Raw genomic sequence first — 21,472 nt, forward strand, 5'->3', positions numbered from 1 at the left:
CCAGCAGGTAACTGAGCATGTCCTCAGCAACTGTACAAAACTACATGACTGTTTTGCTGGTGGCTAAAAACACCATGTGAAAGAATTTGCTTTGATAGCAGATTTTGAAACAGGAGGTAGGCTATCACTGCAGTGCTTCCTTCAGTGACTTGTAGGAGCTGCAATCTTGCCTCTGTTATGGGACATTGGTGCTGCAGTGTGTCACTGTGCACACAGTGCACCAAAATCATGAGCCATTGTGGTGACAGACGAGTTTGTGCAGAGGCTGCTCTTGATGCCGTTATTTACAGTAAACAAGGGAAAATGCTGCCTCCATCCATTTTAGGTAAATAATATCTCAGCTTCACATTTGCAGAATTACTGAACAGCAATAGGATGATGCTGTTTTAAAGATACAGAATTCTGCACCATAGGGCCAAGCATAGCTTTTATTTACAGCCCCTACCTAGACTTTTATGTTAGACTAAATATGGCAAGTCAGAGCACGAGTAATTTAGGTTTTTTTAAAAAGAAGAAAAAGAATTAATACTTACATTTTGCTTTTTTGAAAGAACTTCTGGGAATTGACATCACATAGAAAATCTGTCTGGTTACAAAGATTAGGTAAGTATGTAAGCCTACATCTACCATTATCTGTGGGCCTCCAACGCCTTTGGAATATATTGGGTTAGAATAACAGATAATGCTGAATGTATTTTCTTCTAAATATTCTTACCTTGCTTGCTGGGAACTGCCTTACTGTTAAAACAGAAATTAGCTCTACCACAGCCCAAACCAGCACATCAGGGCAGGAAGTCAACAGCACAAACACACAGTGGGCTTGTTTGCTTGCCTCGATACATCATGCAAAAAATTGGGAGATTTTGGTTCTATCATTTACATTTAAATAATTCAAGTTACTGAGTGCCTGCTTCCTTTCTTCCTTGTGTTTAGAAATTCACTGTTAGCATGTGACAAGCCAATATGCAAGGTTTTTGTCCAGTTCAGTCTAAATCTTTGTGTATCTATGTATGCACAAACTGCATCTTTTGTTGATACATATGTAGTACACATTGTTCATTTCGTGCTACATTCTCATTTTCCTCTGGGTCTGTAAATTATAGACCCCATATTGATTTCTCTACATTCATAACTTCATAAATTCATGGCCTGTGGGCTGATTGATATTCCCTATTTCAGCTGTTTGTCAGCCTTTTCATTGAGTTGGGACTGTTGCTTTCATCAGCTTCAAGAAAATATTTCTTTTAAAGGGACTGTACAGTTGAAGCAGTTTAACTTAAATATGATGATGAACTGTGAGAAGATAGTCATTAGTAACTCACTCAAAAGTGAGTGGTTAAAAGGTTATCCGAGTACTATTGCTGAATGAACTCTTCATGCTGAGAAATGAAATCTAGTAAAATTACTAAAAACCAGAGCTGAACATCTTCCATTTAAATTTTCTCATCTATTCTGGATAGATTTTTGTGCAGTGAGATCACTACCTCATCCCCATCATACAGATATGGAATGACACTACTGAAGTAGCAGATAGCAGCATAAAATTTATGTGAAATCAGAACACTCCAGTTAAGGCCACAATTTTACTGCATAATGTCACAACACCGTAGCATCACAAAGGAAGGAGTTTGACATTCCAAACCGTATCAGCAAATTCCACCTCCTCTGTCACAATAGGAACCAGTAGACTTTAAAAGACTGTACAAATATTACAGAAGTCCTACCCTTGGCATCCTCTTAGGTGCTAGATGCTCAATAGTAATTGAGTAATGTTTTACACATTTTAAATATGCATAGAAAAATAAAATAACATCCTCACTTGAGTTGTGAAGTATGACAGAGAAACTTTAGCACCAGCCAAATATATTTCCAGGGATAGAAAGAATAAAAGGAGAGATGTTGAGGAGCTGGAGTTAATGATTTAAACAGACAATCCTTACTTTATGCAAAGTGGCAACAGGATTTCTAAGTAGGAGACTATAATGGATTGACCCTGGCACAATGCCAGTGCCCCCATGAAAGGTATATTTCCAAAATGGTTACTGTGAGATGTGACCCGGAAACAGAACAAAGCAGGCTCCAACTTAGAAATGGAGGGGAAACTTTATTAATCTACAACATAGAGACAAAAGGGAAAAAAAAGGAAAAAAACACACACAAGAATCCACAGAGACTTAGTGCAATTCATTGTTCTGAAAGAAAGTACTTTTCAAAAATTAAAAAGAAAAAATATATAGACAGGGTATTGCCCATCTTCAGTAGTTTATACTGCAGAGAGCTATTAAAATGCCTGCAGAACAACTATCTGTGTACACTTGGTGCTTTTAACAGAAGTGAGAAGGAAGAAGAACAAACAAGGTAAGAGTGTCTGAGGTAAGATGCCACTGCTTTCACCTTGGAAAAGGAGCTCCCAGTGTATATTTTGGATGTCAAAAAACAAGTTACTCCCTAGCAACTCCCTAGTAACTCCCTAGATTCAAGGAGTACTGAAGAGCCTGTGCTGACCTATTTATTGTTTTCAGAGTTAGTATTAAGCAAAAAGCCATATGTAATAAATAATCCTTCTATGGGGTAGCAGAAGATCTTTTAAGTAAGCTAAAATTTCTGTGTGAAATGATGGCATATTATGGGATACCAGACATTAATGGAATAATCAGAAACTTACATGATAATGCTGAAGGCGGGACCATAAACGGTAACAATGTCAGACAATTGTTTTCAGTGAGAGCTGAGGTCAGGAATCTACCACATCATTACTTTTATTGTTCCTGTCCCCTGATGAGATCATAATGAAAACAACCACAGTAGTTATTTCATCAGAGAAGTGCTAAAACATGTCTGTGGGACCTTGTTTTTATGTGTCACTGAACAGTTAAAAAAAAGAACTTAAAAGGAAATAACCAGAAATTAGACACAGATTTTCATTATTAGCAAGGTAACAGATATATCTTGGCTGTTTAAGACTCAAAAGCAAAATAGATCAAGAAGCACTGAAATCTGTGTCATTATATTCTTCACTGAGACATGAAAGAGTGCTGATGTCAATCAGCAAACAATTTTCAGGCACTTGAAAGCTTTTGGGGAAGTTACGTGATCAACACTGTCATAAATAAATATGCACAGACACCTGCAATTCACTGCAGGAAAAAAACATACCTCTGAGGAGTTTGAAATCCACATAGAAAGTTTCTTGGATATTTGCAATGCTGAGGGGATAAAACCAGCTTAAGACATGAAATGGCAGGAATATGACATGTCACTGAAACACAGTTAGAAACACTGCTAATATTAGTCCCACCTCAGGTGACAACATGATCCCAAAACAGAACAAGTGAGGCACATTCCTTCAAACAACTTGGAGATGAGTTTAATCAGAACACTATGTAGCCTGCACACAGAAGCAGCAGAGGAATAATTGTTTGGAACGTGGCACCCATCATAATATATAGGAACATAAAAAAGATGTGTAAAAAGTGGTTATGTGTGTGGTTATCACTTCACTTCCCAATAGGGTTACCTGTTTCCTGGTGTTTCTGTATAGTGGGCCTTTACTTAGGCTCTAGAGAACCTCAGAGGCAGAATGACTTGGGAGACAGAGCTATTGACAGTAAATGTTAAAGGCAGAGATGGAAAGGTGTCTGCACACTGGCTCTACACCAGAAGAATGACTGTGGGGCTCAAATCTGGAAGGGAGCTAGCTCCACCCACAATTTTCCTTCTGGAAGAACTGGTGCTCTGGTACATCAGGAAGGAGTTTATGCACAAAGGAGTTGTCCTAGTTATAGGAATTGTGTGTATTAACGAGCTGATCACATCTCTGAGCTGGGCTCTGCTGAGCACACACCACACAGGCTGCCTCCTGTCTGCTGGAAATCACTGCTGGCTGTCACATGGAAAAGGAACTGCAGTGAGCTTCATCAGGAATTACGGTAAATTAATTAAACAGTCATTAACTATATTCTGCATTGATTAATGTTACAGATCTTGGTCACTCACACAGAGGATGGAGGCAAAGTAATTTTCAATTACAATCACAGTCTTTGGAAAATGGTGAGTCACAGGGAGCTGCTGAAGCCAGCACTGTTACCTGCTCATTCCCAGCACAGCTTCATCAAAAATGTTCTGAAGAAATTGTGAGTGGAAGGCAGCCAGAGATCAGCCTTGCACTCACCAAAAACCTCCCAAACTTCTCTCACGCTGTTGAAGTTAACAGCAGCCAGAAGAACACCTGCCTGATTTGCATTTTAAGGCATTTTAAAGAAAATTGCATGATGGACTGAGAGTTGACTCAATTTATTTTTTAAAATTTTCACTGAAACGTCTTAGAGCATAACAAAAATAGGCATCCCAATTAAAAAGAGCCCCAGTGTTTGCATGAACAACAAAAAGAAGACAAAAATGGGGATGCGTTTTTGTGGGAATTGTGGGATGATGGCCAAACAAGCAAATTTGGAATTGTGGAGTTCATAGAGAGGTGATGACAATTAGAAATAGGCAACTGTTGTCTCATGAGTGGTATGAGATTGCTAGAGGGAAAGACCTCCTTCCCTAGGGCCTGCAGCAGGAAAAATCCTAGTGACAGATGGGAAAGCATTCAGGAAGAACTGCAGAACTTACCTAAATTCTGAAAAGTTTGTCAGACTATGGAGTTGAAGAAGCTCAAGGCTAAAAGAACATTAAAAGGTAATTTGAGCTCAGTCTGTAAATTCTTCATGGCCAGGAGATTTCAGATAGTAGAGGACTGTACAAGGAGAAAAAAATATCCAATATCTGGAAGGTCTAATTATACAAATCCTTACTGGTGATAAAGAGCATGATTAAACTTAGTTTAGCTATCTAAAAGTCCTGTATCTACTAGTTATCCTCACTAACACATTGAAAGAGGCATTTCCAGGGGGTTACTAATTTCACCTAAGATGGATGAAATTGCTTGGAAGCCTGGCTTGATTTTTTTTTTTTTTTATATTATGCTGGAAGATGAGTTTATAGAAGTCGTTTATTCAGTTGAAATTTGCCAATGGGATTAATCTCCTCCAAATGTGCATTTCTTTTAAAGTTGGCAGTTGATCAAGGAAATGTCTTGAGATGCAGCAGAACACCCATTACTTGTGATTTTAAAATTGGCAAGGAAGCTTGTGGAACGTAAGCAACAGTGGGAAGAATGGGAACTTAGGTCTGCACAGCTGGCCAAACTGAGGATCCTAAGAGAACAAAAATCTTCAAAAATCTGATTTACCTAGGGAATGGGTGAGGCTGCAGTCCCAGAAGATGCACACCAACATCAGTTTTCTTAGAATCATTAGGCTGGAAAAGACCCTTAAGGTCATTGAGTCCAATCATTCTACCAGCACTGTAAACCCATCCACACAGCTTTGAAATCCTTCCAGGGATGGAGACTTCACCACTGCCCTGGGTAGCCTCTGCCAGCTTGGCAGCTCTTTCAGTGAAGAAATTTCTCCAATATCCAAGAATCCAATATCCTTGAGGCTGCTTCCTCTTACCCTATTGCTTGTTACCTGGAAGAAGAAATTGACCCCTACCTGTTTTCAGTCTCTTTCCAGATAGTGATAAAGAGCAACAAGGTCTCCCCAGAGCCTCTTTTACTCCAGTCTGAGCCCCTCCAGCTCCCTCAGTCCCTCCTGCTGCTCCAGCCCTTCAATGTCTGTATTGTGAAGGCCAGAACTGGACACAAGATACAAGTTGTGGCCTCAGCAGTGCCAGCCCAGGGGACAGTCACTGTCCTGGCCCTGCTGCCACACCATGGCTGGCACAGCTCAGGTGCCATTGGCCTCCTGCACCCCTGGGCTCCTGTCCAGTGCTGTCCCCAGCACCTCCAGGGCCTTTCCCAGCTTTCCAGCCCCTGTGTCCCAGCCTGGAGCTGCAGGGGGTTGGTGTGACCCAAGTATCACATTTTCCTAGCATGGCAAGCTCATCATGCCCACTGAGCAGTCAGAAAACACAAACCAACAGCTGCACATCAAAACTCACATGATGCTTTTCTCCAGTTGTATCATCCTCTGCCGTCCAAGACTGCAGGGGACAAACATGTGGCCATCTTCTTCCCTACCTCTTCCAATAAATGCCTGATTATGCAGCTGCTGCATAATAGCTGCTGATGTCAGTGGAACTGTGCAGTGATTGCATAATCACTTCAGAGAATGGGAATCTCTGGGCAAAGCCTCATCCCAGCACCACCTGCCCAGTCCTTATCTCTCAGGTTCTGTGGGCTCAGAGAGCCAGTGGTGGTAGCAGCACTGAAGAGGTGAAAATTATTTTAGTACGTAACAGGCTTCTGACTTTTCATGTGAAAGCACTGTGAGATTATAGCGGACAAGAGAGCATCCAGCAATGGGCTCTGTTACAGTGTGTGCATGTAAAAGCTGTTGTGGAATTAATTATCCTGAATTCTTACAGCCTTTCTGCTTCTCCTCTAATGTTAAGGTGCACACGTGATAGCTGCAGTTATCACTGGGCAGCTCTAAGAAGCTTAAATTTCTGAATTTCTGTCATAAAAAGTGAGCATATAATAGATCCACAATATGAAATGTGCACACAGATGAAAAAAAAAAAAAAAAAAAAAAAAAAAAAAGAAGTAAATAATGAAAAGATGAAAAGTAACCCAGAACAAAATGAGAATAACCCACCAACTGGCAGTCATAATGGTACACAACAAAAAAATAAAAAAATTTCCACGCTTTGTAAATTATCATTCAAACCATGCCATACCAAGTGGAATTCCTCAGTCCTGTGACACCAACCAAGCACTGGTTTTCTTTCTCTGTGATTCAAGAAATGCTGCTCCACAGGGATCATACACTGCCACTGAGCCATGCACAAAGTTCCTGTTGCAGCCAAAGGACATTTGATGCCCCTGCACACCCATATCTAGATGCAGCTGTGAGAGAATTTAAAAATAATAAACCAGTCACAGTTCCAGCACTGGCATCAAAATATGTTTCTGTGTAAAACCAGCCATACAGTTCAGATAACCACAGAAGAAAAATTGTTTTCTTGCCTTTTGCACTCTGCTAAAATTGCCCAGGGTCTTTGGTCTCTTCTCTTTCCACATCACAGCACACCTCAATTTCTCCTACCACTTTTTTACATGGGAAAGGTGGGGAGGAAATAGGAAGAAGCATTTCTGCATAAAATTGCCTTTCTAACATTGCTTCCAGTGTGTAGTGCTGTAACCAATGATGGTGTTGTGGGTATTGTCCTTCTCCTCCTAACTGCAAAGAAATTAAGTTAAAAGTTATTTATTGCTTAGATGGTTATGTGCAAGGAAACATACACTGGATCTATAATAGGAAGCCAAACAGGAACTTAAAAAATTAAATTTCAAAAGCTTTATTACTTCTATTGATTTTAGCTGTTGATACTTTTGTTAATGTTAAAAAGCAGTTCTGTGTTGTTTATTTAAGTATCTTCAGAAATGTATTTTAAAAGAAATAGTTTAAATTTTCCTGCTGCTGGAAAAGCCACACAAATTCAGTTGTGAAAAGAAAAACATACACAGAAAGAACAGTTGCAAAAAACATGACTGGTTTCATCCTACAATGAAAGCTCTCAACACAGTAATTACTACATTTTTTCTCTTGAGCTCTGACTCAGAAGACTAGCCCTCTTAATACTGAAAAGTGAGAGCAGAAAATAAAGCTCTTGGTAAAAGTAATAACTATTTAAAAAAATACTTTTTCTCACATGTCATTAATATGCATTTTATTACCAGAAATAACAGAATCTCCTGTATTGTACGGAGGTAACTAAAAAAGCTAATTTAACTTGGACTAAATATGCAGATCTGAGCAAAACCATAGGTTTTGTGCTCAAAAACTCAAGTGCTGAAACAGATTACTCCCTCCTAAATAGATGGTTGTGCAGCTGGAGCAATTTGAACCTCTGGCAAAGCAGAGGGAAGCAGCACGTGCATCTTGTCCCAGAAGATTTTTCATGTTCAGGAGAGAGAAATGGAAATGGAAGAAAGAAAGGGGAAGTAGCTTCCTCAGCCAAATGAAGTGCAGAGGCTGAGGAGCAGTTCCAGCACCCAGAGGGGCTCCCTGGTTGTTGGAGGCCAGCACAGGAATTGGGCACCTTCTTCCTCCTCCACTGTTCTGCCCCCTTTCTATGCAGCACTCACCCTCCTAGCAGGGGAGCAAGAGCCTGGAGTATTTCCTAGTGATCCAGCTGGGATCCAGTTCAAGCAATATACTCATTTGATCTGCTTTGTAAACCAGCATTGCCACATTCTTTCAAACAGAATCTGGGACAAACTCTTGTCCTGCTTCTAACATGAAATCTCAATAGCTTTCAGTTTTCTTGACTTCTGTGGGCCTTGGAAGAAGTCAGCTCCTCAAAGCTCTGTAAATGGTACCAGAACATTCCAATCTAATGTTTGTCTGACCCCTTTTCCCTTGCAGCATGTTTCAGCAGTTCAATTTCCATGCAAGTGGTTGGGTCTTAGCCTCTGCTGGACATCATGACATGCTAGACAGCAATTTTAAGAATTTTGCTGATGCCAACATGTTAGGGCAAAAAGAGCAGGATATTCACCTGATGTAGGCTGGCTTGAGCTGCTGTTTAGGTCAGTGGATTATTCTTGAATTTACACAGAAACAAAGCTACACCTATATAAAAAAATGTCAGAGATTATATACAGGAACTGTGGGCCAGATAGATACATAAATAAACACATGTATTCCTTACATCTGGCCACATTTCTTCTCTACTCACTAAAGTTTCTGTTCAATTAATGCCAAGGTACAAACCATATTGTCCTGTATAACTGAGCTGCATATACCCTCAGATGTAACTTGCAAAAACCTGTTACAACACTTAGAACTGACCATCCCCATAGGTAAAGATAGATACTGTGAGCTGTACTGAGTATAGCTTTCACAGACAGCCTTTTAAATTGTCCTTCATTTATATATAAATAGATTAAAAAAATTAAAAGTTACCAGACTGCTCTATAAGTGCTCTTCTTTCTGAATCAAGCAATACTGTTGAACCAAAGTTTTGGTGCTTGTGGTTTTTAAAAATCCCTGTCAGTATTTTCAGTGCATTAGGAGACTGTGTAAGTGGGGAAAGGTAGTCCCCTAGTAAGCTACATCATAAATCACATGCCAAGTTTTACTGTTTTTTTTTTTTTAAACCTCACTTTCTAGAGGATCTGTTCAATTCAAATTGTCAGTCAGCATGAAAGGAGGTTTTTTTCTCCTATCATGTAACTGAATTTTAACACAGAAAGGCACGCTTTTATAAAGTCTCCTGTACCCTCCACTGTGCTCTCCTGGATCTAAGATGAATGGTTTGGCACTGCTGTATAAGAGCTCAGCACACATGAAGAATATTTGAGTGTCTGAGAGATGTCAGAGCCACTCTCTAGGAACAGATTTTGAAAGCTGGTGGCATCAGCTTTTGGGAAATTGGGATGAGCTGAAATCAGAGATTTCAGTCCTTACCACTGATGCAGAAATAGTTCAAGTTCACAGATTTTTTAAAGAGCTTTTACAGCAGTACCAAGAACAAACTGAGGATCAAGCCCTGCTCCAGAGAGTGCCCATCTATTACCCCACCCACAGGAACATGCAGCATCGCTTGGCATGTCATGAGCCTCAGGGATTCACCTTTCCTACCACTGAGTTTGTGGGGGGGGGCACAAATCTAGAACTGCACATGCAGCTGTGGGATAAGAATTTGCTTCCCTTTCCAGAGGTAGCTGTATGTGAGGAAATACCTACAGGCCTTGGGTTTTCCATCAGAATCTTTTAGGATGTTACTGGTATGTTATACGTGTTCATCAAATCTGGTTGTGTATATACTTGAGGAAAGTTTTCTAACTAGAACAGGGAGATTACCAAAATCCTTTCACTTAGTGGTACTGGATTGTAAAACAGTTTCATATATTTACATATTAATTTGTATATTTGCACGAGGCAGTGTGAGAGTGAAGATGGTGTTAAGAGAAATCTGTACTACTGCTGCACATTTTTATAGTTCGGTTTTTGGGGCCAGTGGGGCTTCTGATTTCCTAAGTTAGGCTTGGGACTCTGAGGTTCCTGCACTATCACTTTCTTTTGGAGCATGTCTGAGGAGGAATAGAGTAGCTCTGCAGGTGCAGAGCAGCTCTGCAGAGTTGCTTTCTGTTGACAGTAAAGGACCCTGAGGTGACTCGCTAGAAATTAACTCATTTTACCATTCTGATGTCTGCATTTAAGTGGGATTAAGCATAATTGGAATATCTCTGCCATTAAGTTATACTACACATAGCAATAAGTCTCCTTTCCAAAGCAACACACTCGGACCTTAAAGAAGCAGACAAAAAATACTCTCTTGCCTCTAGCAATAGTTCTGTTTTTAAATATCTTCCTCTATGACAGGAGTGCAATTAAAGCTATTTGGTCACTCCAGTTACTTGAAAAAGATGTGAAAATGAGCACAGTCTCAAGTGGAATAAAAAGTCTAGAGTTCCTCATATGATACCCACATTCAGCTTGGCATTATGATGCCTTGGGGTCTTGAAAAATCTTGAAAGCAGCTCAAACTGTTTACACAGCAAAACCAGGGTTGGGGGTTTTTTTGAATCATACAAAGAAATTTTGGTTCAGGTGTATCAGCTTTTTCAGGACTGCCAGATATTAACAGGAAAATTGATCAACAATCAACCAGATGAATTTCAGCCTCAGGCCACACATCTGTTTCAGGCAGCCTGGTAGTGACACAAGGGTTTCAAAAATATCTGGAGAATTAGTAAGTCAAACTAATTTTCAGTTTTACTTGTAATGGGCCATCCACTCTTTTAAGACATTTTGGAAGGCCTGGGGTGTTTTGAATATTTTTCTGAAGTAACCTTAAGAGGAGGAGGAAAACATTTCAGATCATGAAAAGTCAGACTGCAGCTCTTCAGTGAGGAAAAACATAGCTTTTCAGTGATCATCTTTCAGTTTATGTGCTCAAACCTTCATCTGTTCCTCCATTCAAAACTTGTAAATCAAACTTTGAATGTTTCATATTTCCATTTAAAATAAAAACAAACCTCAGAAATTCTCCTGGAGGTTTTTACTTTCCAGAACAGTGTTCAGGAGTATCAACCAATTCAGGAACTACCAAATGAAAAACACTGCTACTAATTGAAAAATACTTGACTTTCAGGAGCATAGGATTACTTCAGAAACCATTATTTACAATAAGTAATGTTTATTTATGTTAGCAACCCAATTGGTTTCACATCACTACTCTTTGCAAGTGAGTATTGTAAAATATGGCCATTAGTAAATAAAGAAAGAAAATTGTATCCTGTGTGGTTTCATTCCTCTCCCACCCAACCCAGCTGATGGGACAAAAAATATATTTAATTTGTACAATTATAGATATTCCAGAGACTCTACAGGAAACCAGTTTTCCCTCTAAGCTTTGCTGTGTTGGCCAAGCAGCCATATTAATGACAGAAGTTAAGCCAGCTGCTGTTTTAACACCCGCAGTTCAGCGGAAAGAGCTGGACGAGGCCAGTCCTTGCCTGCTGCAGCTCTCCAGGCTCATTGCAAGTGCCAAACCTCCTCCTGCATCCATTTGTAGGACAGGCCTCGGATCCAAGCAGATCCTAAGCCTCACTTCCCAAAAGACCAGCCAAATCTTTGGTGGTATGACCATAGTGCTGTAACAAAGCCAGTTCCTGACTGGTTGCAATTTGTTTCGCAGCTCTCTGGCTTCCAAATCACAGCACTGCCCTAGACACAAGTCCAAACCAGTGAGTCTACCAGTGTGAAGTCCAAACACATTCTATAGGCAAAGTGTTCCTCTGAAAACCATCTCTGAACTCAATATTAGCAGCAAAAAGTCACAGAATCAAATTTAAAAGTAAAGAGGCAAAGAAAGCCCCTCCACTGGTGTGCTATCCCAATCTCATGGGTGAGTGCACACCAGTTGGGGGTACACAGCTGTTGGTAATTAGGTGGTCTTAGTATTTTTTTCAGATTTATCTGGAAAATAAGCAGCAGTGGAGTTTAAATCTTCCAAGTCCCTGTCTGTCCCTCTGACACAGAGAGCAGCCCTGCACCTCCCCTAACCCACCAACCTTCCTCTGCAGGACAGCAGCACGACCTGGCCAGCAGGCACCTGGCTGGTATCTGCCAGCAGCTCTCTCTGCCCAAGCCAGCCTGTCCCTTGGGAACATGAGAGCTTCCCAAAGTGTTTCAAGTTCCTCCAAAACCAGGGAGCAGCTCTCAGAAGTGATGTGATGCCATGTGCAGTTCAGTTCAGGCTCCCCTGAGCCCTTATGGGAGTTGCACAAGCTTAGACTGGTTCTGTAAGAGGTGAGATTACTAAGAAATGTGGTTGTAGGAAATGGAAAGATAGAAACTTACACAGATACTGAAGGGTTTGATTTATAGCCTTGGAAGAAGCTTGGATTGATGTAAAAAAAAAAAGTACACAGACATAAAGCAGAAAAATTATAAATTTATGTTTCTCTAGTTATAAGTAAGAATATACCTTAAGTAAGAAAGAAATGGTATTGGGTAAGATGGTGAAGGGCTTTATAGTGTAGTAATGTAATTGTACAGAGTAAGCTAAGAGTTTAGATGTTATCATACTAGTATATGTGTGTACGTGTAATAATAGCCCATTGGATAAAAGTATCTGCAATGCAGCAGAATTAAGTAAAGGTGATAAGTAACAAAAACAAAATAAACTTTTTGGCAATTTTCTATTGGATTAGAATGTTATATATTGCCTTGTAACAAAAAAATTTGTGACTACCTTGAGCTATGGCTAACTTCTTATCCCTCTAAAATCTCATGGCCTTTGAGGCTGATGTTTATCTGAGTAGTCAATCTTTTTTAGCCCAACAGGAGTCCCATCCCTTCAAGTAAGGCATCAATAATAATAGTGGTGAGCAATTTAAAAAGCAGACTTACAAGAACTCATAACAAACTATTCAGATGGAAACTTCTTTAAAACAGCTTCACAAGCTGTTTTTTTTTCTAGTAAGCCTTTCTAGTAAACCATTGTAAACAGTCAGTGCTGGGACGTCTGAGACAGCTGTCAGCAATCACCTTTTTACACATGATGCCCTTGGCGATAATTAGCTTCCATTACACAGACAAGTGATTCAGCTGTGAAAGAGCAGTGGAAGTAAGCACATGCCTGGTTCCTACCTGCATTTCCTAGGTGTAACGGAGAACAGCCTGACAGGTGACATTCACACCATGTGTCTGAGCTCACAGACACTGTGCTAATGTTAGCTCATTGCAGTGTGAGCAAACAAACTGCTGTAAGCACAATGCAAGGGAAATGTAAATAATCCAAATGCTTTCTTCCCACCTGCAAAGCAACATTGTTTAACTGTGGTGATTCAGGCATGTATTGCACATTTATTCCATTTAAACCTTAACACCATTCTGAGGTATCTGCTTTCGAACATATTTTGACATTTCTCTCAATTTTTGCAGAATTATCAGCTACGGTAGGAACAGCACTTGAGTTGAAATTTCAGGCTGTTTTTCAAGTTGAACATGTCCAGTGCCTGACTTGTGTAAACTCTTAAGCACCAGATGTCTGTCTTCCCTGAGCCAGTTATTATTTAGAAATATTAGCAGAAGTTGTCAGTGATGGTGGTCTTTTTTAGCAGTGGCTGTGACAAAATTGATTTTCCACCACTTAAGGTCCTCCTCCTATCTGAACCTCATGCAGGTACTAGGATGCATTTCACAGCTAGACCAGAGGAGAATTTGTGATCCATCAAAAGTGAGGCAATGCCTGGGGATGAAAATAGAGGCAAATCCAATGCTCCTTTATGGCAAGAAGGCAGCACCTAGGGCCACTGCTTAATGCTGAGTTGTTCCTTGTCAGTTAAAAAAATCCTGAACATTCAATCTCTTTGGTATTGAGCCAACCTGAAGCAAATTTTTCTTGTTGTTGAACTTTCCTCTGCATTGGAAAAACCTGAATCATTCAGCTACTTTGATGTTCTCCCACGGAAAAAAAAAAGATGAGGAGCCCCACATAAAAAGTCTGAGACTTTCCACTTTCTTTCATGCAAACAAGATGGCCAAATTGAGATTGAATGAGCAGCATTCACTCTGGAATTTTGTAACTTTCAAGAATTAGTATTGGTAACCCAAGCAACCTTTCAGTATATACTTTGGATATAATGTTGCATGCTGCTCTGTATAACATAGCCATAGGAGTCTACGGATGCCAAATGATCAACATTATTTCCCTGCTCTTTGGCAGACTCCACAGGCAGAGGGATTAGATTATATTCTATTTCTTTCTGGTTTGAAATATATTTAGACAACTGAATGGCTTTTCATTTAGTGCTTGTCCTGCAATTAATTTCTCATGTCCTCGCTTTCAATCTGGTGAGGCTTTTACAAAGTCTTGTGCATTGTGCTTTGTCCTCCCTCATCCTTCCATTTCTGGGCAAGGAGGGCACATTCCTATTTCCTGTAACAATAGGTGTAGCTACCAAAGGCTTCCTGTTGCGGAAAGCTGTTTGTTAGCCTGCCATCCCAGCTCTGCCTGTGCCCAGAGAGAGCATAAGATTTTCTCCCAGTCCCTGAGAGGGGCTGGAAGGCAGATGCAGATCACAGCAGGCCTGCTCAGATCAGTGTAGTGCCATTATATTCCAGAGCAAAACCTGAACAATTGCAGAGACTGGTTGCATTTGTGTGAACTGTCATGTAAGTCATGGATCCAGGGTGTATCTGAGGCCTGAAGGGACTGTGGTGATCCATGGCACTTTTATGTCAACACCAACTTAACTAGAGGCCTTGTAATGGTGAATGTGGCAACTGTTTATCTCATTTGTTAGAAAAATGGCAGAAATCTCTGGAAAATCTTGCCTCCAGAGGCTCTGAATCATTCCTTCATTACTAACAGATGGCATTTCATTCCAGCAGAACTGAGCCACCAAGCAATTGCTGCTGTCAAAGAGGAGGCAATCTTTTAGTTGGCTGCTGCCTTGTCAAGCAATGAAAATCAAGAATCACAGAATGACTTGAGTTACAAGAGAACTTAGAGCTTATCTAGTTCCACCCCCTGCATGGGCACGGACACCTTCCACTAGACCAGACTGCTCCACACCCCATCCAACCTGGCCTTGGACACTTCCAGGGATGGGGCAGCCACAGCTTCTTTGGGCAACCTGTGCCAGGGCCTCACCACCCTCATAGTAAAGAATTCTTCCCAATATCTGATCTGAAGCTCCCCCCTGCTGATGTGGCCTGCCTGGGTGCTGTTCATTGAGCAGCCTGGGATGCTGTACAGTGACAATAACATCTGCCAGGGAAAAGGAGCAACCTGAGCTACCTCCAGAGCACAGGCTTCAGCTCTAAGTGCATTAAAACCCTGTAGAAGTGGCCAGAAGTTACAAACACAGGGTTTCTGTTGGCAAGCACGCTGTATTGGAGGACTGGAATATAACACTCTTGCACATTGAAATTAGCATTCATATCCCTTAGGAAAATGCAGGTATTTTTATGGGATCCTGCTATTGCAAAATGATGTGAAGCAGTACCTCTCAACCTTACTGGTCCAGCCCCCAGTTAATCAATCAATCAATCAATCAATCACACACCCCACTCCATTTTTTTGTAGGGGAAGAGGAGCTTTTAGCTTAGCAACTGTCCCATCAGGGTTTGGTTTCAGGGAGAAGCTGAAAGCAGGGATTTGGCCCAGACTCATCCAGCTTGGAAAATGCAGGCTGAATACTCCCAATGTGCTGTAAGAGGCTTCCAGAGCTGAGTGGGGTCTGGCTCTGCTCTCCACATCCTCCCACTCATTCTCCCATAGCTTTAGACAGAGGAGAAGAATTGGCAGGAAATCTAAGCTATGCACAGGAGTGGTATTATAGCTTCTGTGCTGCAGACAAATATTAATGAACTTTGCTATGGTCTTTGGGTCCAGGAACTCCAGTAACTCTTGCTTTGGTGACACTCTTGATTTTACCTTAACCTGAAGAAGGACCTGGCCAGCAGCAACTTGGGGACACTCAGGTAGAGGAAAAGAGTGACTGGCTGATAGGTCTGATATGTTTAAAATTGTACTCTGTCCTGGGACACACAAATGCCTGCTTTATCTGCTTGATCTCTAAACATTTATTTAAAAGCAAAGATAGATAAATAAAAGACACTGTATCCTGTCAAACAATCTAGTGATTTAAATTATGTAGATAGAAGATTAGTAAAGCATTTCACAGGAGGGGAAGCACATGTGGGAATCTACAAAAGAGTGAGATGAAACAACTGAAGCTGCTGTGAAGGACAGAGGTGTCTGCAAGCCATGATATGCACTCATAGTCTGCAGTTTCTTTCTCCCCAGTTTGTTTTTTTTGTTAATTAGTTATACCTAAGTCTCCTGAGACTCTCTTCTAGATATTAACAACTCATTTTAAACGTCATCTGTGTGCAGACCTTACAAGAGCCAGGTTTGCATGTTGTGTTAATATGCATTTCAACCTATATCAAAAAAGGACAGTGACAGAACAAAACAATTTTTTTTTTCTAACATGAAAAAGGCTGTGTAGACTATTTGGTTATTAGAAAGGAATTAGCTGTCAAACCTTGGCAGGTCTCATGTGACTGAGTTTTGGGTAAAGGCTTAAACCCTCAGAGTGGTAAGAAAATCTCGTATTTCTGTCTGGAGGTCCTCCCTGGCTGAAAGTACTATGAAAAATGCCTCAATCTGAATTAAGGTAACACTGTTGTGCTATGGCTCAGGTGGCTGCATACCCAACCTTGCAGTGCCCAGCATCTTGCACTTGTTACCTGCTTGAGCAAACAGATGTATTTCTTTAATTTGTTACTATGATTAGTGACCTTAGTCTGCCTCAAAACATTCCCTAGCTGGACCTTCAGCCCGTCCCCCTGCACTCTGCCATAATTGTCTGTGGATGGATCCCACAGCCAGTTGCACACTCTGCACAAGATTTAAAGCAGCAGATTTAAAGCAGCTGTAATGTCCAGAAAGTGCTGCAAGCAAAAAGCTTAGTAATACTTCTGTAAGGAAAACACATAAATATATCATTTTACCCATGTATATGTGTGGAAATAGAAGCACATTTTCTCATCATAGGAAAGGAATAGGGATCAGAGTAAGCAGCCAGGACCAGTTTAATATGAACAGGGAGAAACCAGCTTAGCCTCCCACTCTGGCTATGCAGAATCAAACAAGAGAAGGAGAATGCAGCCATCCATAGCACACACAAGGTCATACCAGACCAAAGAGAGCTAACAAAGGGAGGTAGAAGCCTCTTAACACCTCCTTTTTCTTCCTCATGCTTTTCCTTCTTCTTTCTTGCCTCCCCAAATTAAATCTGCATCTCGGAATACTACAAGGTTTTCTTTACAGGAAATACATTTGTGTTGGGCATTCCTGAAACATTATGGAAACAATTTGTGCTTTATGTCTTCCAGAAAATTATATTGATGTGCCTCAAAATGGGAGAGGTAAGACCAGACTTCAAGGAGCAGCTTTCAAGAAAATCAACTAAATTACAAGAGGTGAAAAAATTATGGATAAGCAGGAGAGAGAAAGACTACAAGAGGAAGACTGAGCAAGTCACCTGAAGACAGACACCATTCAAACAACTTCTACAGGCAAATTATATAGAAAGAGTCTCCAGGAGAAAGTAGTCTGTAAGCAATATTTTAATTCTAGACTGACACTATTATCTCTGAAAGGAAGCATCATATTTGTGAAACTGCTCAGTAGGAAGAAAATCACATTGCTCTGGCAAATCCACGCAAAGGTGGAAAACGAACTCAAGACAAACCTTTGGTAGATAACTTTTCTTTGCCTCCCCATCCATCAATTGCCATTTGAGCCTAATCTCAGCCTAAGTGTCAGAATCCTGAATGTGAGTTTTTCCAAAGTTCTCTGGTGAACATTTTGTAACAATAGGGTAGATGCTGGTAATCCACATCACTGTTAATCATATTGTCCTATGCATTGCAAAGGTAAGCAAAGCCCTTTCATTGAGTCAGACTGCAGGGCAATTTCAACCATAAAGCACATTTTTAGATCACTGGCAATGACTCTGCTAAGATTATCCAAGCCCTTCTTAAATTCAGGTTCTTGAAGAGGGCAGGTTTATTAGGATGCAACACTATTCCATTCCCATACTCCTTGAAGCTAAAAGAGAAAGAAAAAACCCCAGCAAACTGTATATTCAAAAGCAATAATACCATTGTCCCTCTGCTTTCCAAGACAATAGTCAAATTTCCTCAGCCACTGCCTGGCTGCAGAGTTTACCCCACACAAATCTCAGAATCCATTTGTAAGCCAGAAAGGCAATGACTTTGCCACAGAAGTATGTGGAGCACTTGATCACTGTGTTGCACTAGGTTGACTTAACTTTCCACAGGGCAGGGATGTTTTAAAATCATACAGTACCAATTACATGAGCAAATCCTGTGAAATTCAGTTATTTAAGATATTTGCATGGAGAACCTCTCAGTGACAAGCAAACAGAGGAGTTCATCTGGAAATCATAACACAAAGCCATGATAATGCCAGTTTAATCCTTCATGTCTAATATTTTGTCCTGCAAATCTCAGTAACTTTAAAATAACCTTACATTTTACCAATTAACCACAACATGAGGAACACATTGTTAATGAATAATCAAGTGTTCCTTTTGTATCTCTTTGGCTGAATGAATTTTAGTTTTCTGTTGAACTCAAAGGGGACACTCTTCTCAGTGATTTGAGTTAGTTCATAGCTACTGGAGTTCAGGATGGTAGGTGACTAAAACCATGAAGGAATAAATAGTGTTGGAGGACCCAACAAGGCTGGACACTACAGGAGTGGAAGACCAGTCTTCAAATAAAGACCAGTCTGAGTAGTATGCCAACATACACATGGCCCTTTGCTTTGTAAACCAACAACTAAACATGCCAGGTATCACTGAGTAAGGGCAGGCAGTGCCTAAAAGAACAAATTCACAGGTGGGAGTGCCACCCTGCAGGCATGAAACTCCATCCTGTCCCAGGACTCTCACTCATCACACTCCCCCAACTTGTAGAGACCTAAGGGAGCTGCCACAGTGCAGATGGGGTGTTACACCTTAGGAACTCTCCAAGAAAAGCAAAGCAAACTGAGTAGCTGGAGGTGATGCCATCCATGCCAACATCATGTTCTTCCACACTTCGTCATTGGCTCCAAGATCCATAACCCCTGCAGACACCCAAAAAAGTATCCACAGTAACCAGTGTGGCACTCTGCAGTAACTGCTTTTACCTTCTCCCAGCACCTACTTTCATTGTGAGGTGATGACTGCCACAGAGAGCTTTGGAAAAAGCTTATGTTCATAAAGGAATTTGTATTAGATACTGGTTTGTGTGACTTACTGTATTTTGTAAGGGTTTTTTTCCCTTTGGGAATTGTGCGTTATTAATGAGCAGTTTTATGCTTTACTTCTAGTACATGTATACCTTGTAATGGATGTGCTTTTTGTTTATTTGTTTTCTTTTATTCTCTATACAGAGCCAGTAAATACAAGGTAGATACTCTCTGGCTGAAATTCTGATTTTGCCTACCAATTAATTTATGGATAAATCCATGTCGTAGCTGGTGAACAATTTTTCATCAATTGTGTTATAATCACCTGATAGTCTCTCTAATTTAGCAGAATGAAAGATACTGGATAAGACTAATGCTAGTTTGGGCCTTAAATTAAAGGGAAATAGTGCACTACATATTTTCCTACCATCATTTCAGCCCTTCTTCCTTGCTGTTGGGACACTGGAGAAGAATACTGGCTACACAAACAGTCACCTGAACACCTCATCCACCTCTGTAGCTGTGCTCTGACATCCCCCTGCATTTACTTGATCAAAACTATGGTGGACCAGATAAACTGCAGTGAATTTTTCAGTTATTTCTGCAGAGAGACTGGTTCAAATGCAATTCTTCTCTAAAAGAAATTATCTGGACTAAAATAATTGTATTTTTCTCTATGTTCATTCCAATATGTATGGAAAAATAAGGGATCTTAAATTAACACTTAAAAAAGTGCATACTTTATACCTCCCAGGTGATAATGGCAGCTGTCTATCTCAGTGGCTGTTAGAGACCTTCCTGCTCCAGAAGCCCTTCCCCTGCCCAAATAATTTCCTCTCTCCTGTTTCACTGAAAACTGTGTCCAACTTGCTGTGTATAATGTAGGACATAAAAAGATAAGTTATAAAGCTTGTGCAGGACTCAGTGTTGTAATTTAACCATCTTTCGTGCCTGGTTATGAATTTTACAAAAAACAGAGTGAAAATAATCTGGCCTCAATGTATAATTCAGCATATTGTAGCAGCTATTTTAGACACCTGTTTTTTTATAGTTTTACTACAGCTGTAATTTCTGTATGAGCACTGTCCACTTGAAGAAGTGGTGAAGTTAACATGTCAAAATGATTTTTTAAAGTCAGTTCTATTCCACCACCTGTGACTGTGTATGAAAAGTAAAGCAACAAAAACAAAACCTCAGCCACTTCTGGGAAGAAACACCTTTTCTCAGCTTGAAAAGTTCTCTTCTGTAAGACAGGCATTTCTTCTAGTCCTTCTTTTACAAAAGTAGTAAATTACTAAGGAGATAATATATATACAGTACAATAGTCTATTTTGATAGTCAGCAGACTATTTTAGGCTAATTAAGCTAACTAGACATTGTAGGGTTGCAGTGATTATCTTTATTAATACATTTATGATAATACTGTTTCCATAACACTTGGTGTTTGAAATCAACATGTGCCAGTGTCCAGTGATTTGCTAATCTAGTTTCTGTTCTAATCCTGTCCTATTTTTTGCAGCATTCTCTGACTTCATATTTGAATCATGTTGTCTTTCTAAAGTGATTGCCAAGCAAACCAAAAATGTGTTTTACACTGCTATTGCACTGCTCTTGTCTTTATATACAGTAGTTTTTATAAAGATGTCCTTAGGTTTTAATAAATGAGTGTAATGCAAACTAATCTCTGTAATAAAACTTGCTTTAGTGTTTCAAAGCTGTCTGGAATAGCTGTAGAGATACAAGCTTCTGAGTATTTCAATAGCTTCAAAATTCGTGGCTTCCTTTCCCTCTGCGGGAAAACCCCAGATGCCAGAACCCCATAGTCTGTACAAGGGTAAAATGAAGAGGTTGTATTTAACCCAAAGAATGGACTTAGAGATGGGGGGAAGGGGCCCCAAAAAGCCAAATCACACCACAAAAAAACCACTAAGGCCATTGCATTAACCAATATGTGTTCCATTTAGTCTGCTTCACATTTCCAGCAGTTGCTGATACCAGATATTTAAGAGGGAATTGTGGGACACTGAAGATAAATTGATAAGAAATAGACACAATCTTTCCACTACTTGAGGCAAGCTGAGAAGGCCAAACTGCAACTGAGCAGAAAGAAAGCAACATTTTGACTTTCACACATAAAGTACTCTGTCCCACATGGCTCACCTCTCCTGCTGAGTCAAACACAGTTGAGTTT

General features: G+C 40.3%; 1 protein-coding gene across 2 annotated transcripts in view; it reads left to right on the top strand.

Annotated features, from left to right (window-relative positions):
* SHISAL1 (shisa like 1) overlaps positions 1 to 20,995 on the top strand; it is a 72,213-nt gene extending 51,218 nt beyond the window's left edge. Inside the window, exons 5-6 of one of the 2 annotated variants that reach the window (XR_005628898.1) lie at positions 17,415 to 17,636; positions 19,720 to 20,995. Coding sequence is in view for 1 of the 2 variants with exons in the window: in XM_039721288.1 (XP_039577222.1) it covers position 17,415 (1 nt within the window). In the remaining variant the exon portion in view is untranslated. Of the gene's footprint in view, positions 1 to 17,414 lie in introns of both variants that reach the window. The other variant, XM_039721288.1, reaches the window with a different exon arrangement.
* The last annotated feature ends 477 nt before the right edge of the window (positions 20,996 to 21,472 follow it).

The sequence above is a fragment of the Passer montanus genome, unplaced genomic scaffold (genome assembly GCF_014805655.1).
Source record: "Passer montanus isolate IOZ18808 unplaced genomic scaffold, ASM1480565v1 scaffold106, whole genome shotgun sequence".
NCBI lineage: Eukaryota > Metazoa > Chordata > Aves > Passeriformes > Passeridae > Passer > Passer montanus.